Here is a 6,000-nt window from a genome sequence, read left to right as displayed (position 1 = left end):
TCATATTCTAGCGACTGGATAAAAAGGTTTAAATTTATTTTTCGAATTAATGTTTCTTTCGCAATCATCAACACATCCTTCAAAGACGACATTTGCAGATTGGAGTCTATTTACGTCTACGAAAAGGAATGGAAATAAACCGGATATTATGTGGTCTATCTATCTGATAGTATTTAAGCTAATTGAATACCGTTATGTTATAGAGATGCTATTCTATACAGTAAATAAATATATACTTACCTGATGCCGGAGGGCTTGGATCTGGTTGCAAATTTAACGGAATGCTACCGATAGTGATCGGTGCAGAAGCTAATTGATTTGGACTGTGGACAAATTTCGCGATAATCTGTATCATAAAAGCCGGAAAAAAATGGGAATATTTAAACTACCAAGAAATTTAATTCCAATATAGATTCAGCAAAATTTCTGCTAACCAATAATTCATATGAAACAGTGATAAAATTCGATTTAATTGACGGAGGTAAAGAAGGTATTTTCATAGATGCTTCATGCCAAGTAAAGGATTGACCTCCAGTTATTTCTTCTGTTGAACGAACTTCACTGTAATAATGTCGAACGTGTAGAAAAGTACCTATGAATAAAGTATTTGCCATTATGCAACCCAGTCATAGATCATTATGAAACGATTCTTGACACTGCTCTATTTTCAATTCAGGTTTAAGTTTATATAATTAAATAGTTGCCTTACGTTCTCCTACATGTAAATCAGTTGTCCGAGCAAGTTTAGCTGCTATATACTTAATTCTACTGGATGTCATGTTATCACAAACAACTTCAAATTTGATACTTTCTCCAGGGCAATATGCAGATCGATCAGTAGATATCGTTAATAGTGTAGGTAGAGATTGATAACATAAACAACATGAAGTATTTTCAACTTCGATTAGCGGTGGAGGTGCCTATTTTATGAAGATGATTCATTGAATAAGATAAATTAGATTTTATACGAATTTTGCCACTACAATAAGGCAGATTTATATGTGAAATGTTATTGCATTAGTTTTTACTATGGTATATTATCTTCAGATTCTAATTATTTCTTTTCTATTTAAATCTTTGTGTAACTATTATTATGATAAGACATTATTTCACTTTTGCCATGTTACTAATATAAGATTAGAATCAGTTATAATACCATACAGTTAGTAACCTTGGAATTATAGAGTAATAAAAGTTTTCATAGTTCAAATAGGAAGAGATGATTTTCATCAGGTTTACATGATGAAGGAAACGAAGTTATTAAATTGGATTTAGTAATGGCCTATTGTGGGCTGATACTGGTTAATTAGACTCTGTATCTGTTAGGAATTAAGAGTTTTAAATATTTACCTTAAATTGTGGGCGATTTACATCAATAATTTCTAAAAATGTAAAGACTTTTACGGTTCGATATAGCTTTTTCTTTTTATCATTGAGAGTTGCAATAATGCAATAGCGAATACGGCTGTCATACCACATCAGTTCAGCAGATGATGGTAATTTTTTATCAATAGGCAGTGGAAAGTTGAAATTAAATTCATATTGTCCTACTGGCATTTCTTGCAAATTTCCCTCCACTAAAATAGATATAAGTGACGTTAGGCTTTCATTTATAACTTATTACTGATGATTTATCAATTCCTAGGGAATAGTTTAATTTTAAAATTAGTATGATGGTATCTGATCGTCAGTATTTCTATGGAATAGTAATTTTTAAAGTTTTTGAAATCATAAATTACCCATTATGATCAGAACGAATTCAATGATAGATTAATCATATTATACAGCAATTTATTATAGGCTAGATATAGCTATACTCTATTTTACTGATTCCATAAGAACGGTCATTCATTTAATGAAACTGATCAATAGTATGTTATGATATAAAACAGGAAGGGTAAAATTACTATTAGTTACAGACCACAAATATCGACTGTCAATGTCGATAAGATTGCTGTATATCATTGTTATGTATGTCAGAAATACAGGAAATGTTATTCATGGTCACTTCCTATTAAATATACTGTGATGCATGAAATTGCAATCCCTAATCTACAATAACTATTAAGCACTACGGAATATTCTACACTTCATAGTGCTTTATTTTATATAACAGTATACTATGATTCTTTCGTAATGCACAAGTAGAGCATTGAAACTAGTTGAAAATCCTAGATATCCACTTTTAGTGTCGTCCACTTGCATAAAATAGCTATCTAGAATACATACAGTATATGATCGTAATGTTAACAAATACGATAGCCACCTTGAGATTTAAAGTAGAAAATGTTTGTTGAAATGCTTAATCGATAGTTTAAACAAGATCAATTCATTTTACTCAAAAGCTAGATAAAAGGACCGAAGTTTTCTCTAAAAACACTAATGACTCCTATAAAATGTAAATATTACTTCGAGGTAAAATTTGAATGGTTAAGAATAGTTCATGGATTTCAAGTACGACTATGGTTCTATACTTGCTGCTGTATACGTGGATATAAAATTTGCAACACTGCAGAACGTTTACTTAAGAGATGAAATTGAACAACTTCATCAAAACTTGGTATTAACAGAACCCTAAAAGCAGACATATTATTCTTTATTAGTCCTTACCATTTTCCCATAAAGTTTCGCTATCATCGATGAAAGTTTCCTTTCTAGAGTTGATGTCGCAGTGATGATGTCGTGCACTAGTTCTTCGATGTACGTTCCAACTACTGAAACCTAAGCACTGAACTTGAATACTTGCAATATTGATTTGCCTTTCTAAATCTAATATCACTTTGCCATTAACTGCTTGACCAGGAAAATAGACTGCCGGATTGGTACCCAATGAAATTTCAAATTGCTTGATTGACGTATTGTTTATCATTCCTGTATTACTCAATTTTGCTACAATTTCAGGGGAAAGAGGATGATATTATTAGTAAAAACACTTAAGTAATTTGTACACTATCTAAAAGGAGATACTGAAGAAGCTATTTAGTTGCAATATAGGCTAACATAGCATGATCTAACTTTGTCTATAAAAGAGCCTCTCCTTAACTAATGTGGATTTAATTAGTCACGTGTTGGTTTTGCGATTGCCCAATGCTGTATTTTTATCATTCAAGTGTATATGACATATAGATAGATGATCAATATTGCTATTACTATAATGAGAATATGAGAAAAAAAAATTAAAAATATATTTGGAGCCTATCCAGAAGGTCTAGAGCTATGATGTTTACTTTATTATGAACAATATTGAGCATAAACTGTAGCTTTATATTGGCTTGTGCTATAGTATTAGTCAACAAAGCAACTAGCATTAGATATAAGAACTTCGATTTATATGAAAATGGCTCATGTACTGTATATACGAGTGTATCGCCATTTATTCTTAACCTTGAGTGATCAATAATTATGTAATTATAAGCTAAACTATGTACGCCAATATCTTATAAATGCTTTTATTCAACGCAGTAACGAATAGAATTCTTATATTTTGATGATTGACTGTTATAGATTAAGTTCTAATTATTATAGATAAGGTAACTCCACCATTATCTTTAATAAAAATTTATCCGATGTATAGATATTTTCAAATATTCTGACGAAGTATTCAATCGCTGATAAGCATACTATATGTTACAATCTTGTATCTGATACGTTAATGCCTGAAAGGGGTTGTAAGGTACTCCGACTATCCGAGCTCACAGATCAATAAAACACACCGATAGAATCATCAGTGATTAGATCTAATTACTTTATTGAAACATTTACGACGTCTTCCTCGAGGGATGACAATAATAATATTCCTCTTAATCTTGTGAAGAGTTCAGCTCAGCGTCTGATGATCACTAAGCCGCTATGCAACTGACTTAATGACTGACTGACTGGCTCTACGCAAGTCGTTATAATATATATTTACGCTCCGTACTTAACGGTATCATATTACTACATGCTTAAATCATATATATTATCATGCAAATTTGAAATAAAATTATCATCTTTAGCCAATTTATTTTAATTCAGGTGCGGTATTGCCAATGAAAGACTTTACAATAATGAAGCAAATGAGAATTATGTGGGTTGCATACTCGCTTATAGTTTTCAAAACTTGTAGTCCTGCATAATTGTGGATTGCTGTACATCTTTATACTATTGTTAAAAGGAAACTATCACGGAAACTACGATTAGTATTATTAATAGAGAGACACTACTGTACATTTAAGAAACGGCCAAGTGGCGATAATTGCAATTTTCTAGGCTAAATTGGTACTTATAACTTATATCAAACTTGCTTAATGCTATCCACCAAATCTCCTCCACAGCAGTGCAAGTTCTATATTAACAAGCTACCGCAACTGAAAGTTCAAATGAGGTGTGACATTATAGGTAGTGATAGGGAAGAGAAATTAATAGAATAGAACGAGTTATTCACCTAGAAAAGCACTTGAGCAATCAGTAATGGAAACACAGCTTAGATTATAATGTAATCCAAATAAAAAATTAATGAGATACGACAGTTTAGGGCTAGAAAGCTAGAGGCGAAAATCCGATCAGAGCAGGCATATCTACTCTCTGGAATTATATTAGATATCACTTTGACCTATCGGTAGTGCTTAAAGAAGTATTTGAATTATTAATAATTACATAATTAATACAACTTGCAGTTATTTATCTTTATGTAATTATATTTATGCCAAAAAGTTAACTGAGTAATGACAACTTCAACCCAAACCCGATGAGAATTAACACGAAGAAATTTTACGTAATTGGAATATTAACTTGTAACAGTAATAAATTATATAATTGAATGTTGTGATGTTTCGGAAGGTTAACAGTTCCGCATTAGTCGCTATAAAGTACAATAGAGTAGTTATTAACGGAAGAGTAACCTTTATTGAGCTAGTGTAATAGAATAATCGTCTAAGATTATCGTGCGAGTAATGACGTAGCTAGTCGAATAACTATAGTAGTGTAGAATAAGTAAAGCGTGCAAACTTACCGTATAACTACCAGAAATAACTAACGAGATAGGCAAAAGAAGATAGCTTTTATAATATTAGGAGCAAAGCAGAAGGAAATTATTTATAGGCACGAATGATTCGTAAAAATAGGTTACTTATATGTTAAGCTAGTGCTACGGTATAAGTTAGCTAGAGTACAAGATATTTACTCAGGGTAAATTGTTAAATAGAGATCATACATATTTAGAGTTATGCTGCAGTCTAGTGAATACTAATACTTTTACTAAAAATGGACTATACCGTATTTAGAAGTTAACACTACAAATGTAATGACTAAAATAACACAACTAACTTGACATCAAATGATTAACGGGTCCATGATATATTTCTTAGCATTATCATTACAGTATTTGTTGATGCGATAAATCAATTGTTTTTTCTCGACTAAATTTTTTATTTTTCACGAATTAATACAACAAGTGAACATCGGACACTTGAATAATGATAATTTGACTTATAAGTAGTAATCTTTTCTGGCTTAATATTATACGTATAATAGGTAAATAAATTTATGCATGATTTATTGGGCTATGATTCGAGTTGCTAAATAAGCTTATCTACCCAGAGAACATTATTTTTTCTTCATGCAAAATGTATGCTTGCACGGTATATTACTTCACAAAAGGTTACATTTTGATAATTAGAGACAGCTGTATATTTAGATAAGTACTGGCATTGAAGGCCTTTAGATTAATTATGTAGGTTGTTTGCTGTTCTGTTTAGTTGTAGAAAAAGAAAATTCTTTTAAAACTACTGCAATCGTAAATTTTTGATTTATATACTATTGCGAATATTACTAGAATTAGAAGCTATTAAATACTTTCAGAAATGTACTAGCAGGAGATGCAAAGAAATTTAATGATAAATTACGAGTCGAATACAATTTGATCATTAAATTGTATTAGAAGAAAAAATATGAAATTAGAACAAGAGTATGATAATAATAAAGAATTTTAGAACTGGTATTAGACAAGATGCTACTCACTAA

The 6,000-nt window shown here is 30.8% G+C and overlaps 1 protein-coding gene across 1 annotated transcript; it reads right to left on the bottom strand.

Moving 5' to 3' along the window:
• TRIADDRAFT_59960 (uncharacterized protein) lies at positions 1-2,869 on the bottom strand (the record flags this gene model as incomplete). The annotated part of the gene is made up of 6 exons (XM_002115948.1): positions 1-116; positions 241-346; positions 435-592; positions 710-920; positions 1,351-1,577; positions 2,611-2,869. 6 exons carry the CDS (start codon positions 2,867-2,869, stop codon positions 1-3), a joined length of 1,077 nt encoding a protein of 358 aa, XP_002115984.1.
• Positions 2,870-6,000: the final 3,131 nt, after the last annotated feature.

The sequence above is a fragment of the Trichoplax adhaerens genome, genomic scaffold (genome assembly GCF_000150275.1).
Source record: "Trichoplax adhaerens TRIADscaffold_13 genomic scaffold, whole genome shotgun sequence".
Taxonomy (NCBI): domain Eukaryota; kingdom Metazoa; phylum Placozoa; class Uniplacotomia; order Trichoplacea; family Trichoplacidae; genus Trichoplax; species Trichoplax adhaerens.
Note: the sequence above shows the minus strand (reverse complement) of the source record. Positions and strands in the feature narration are given on the sequence as shown.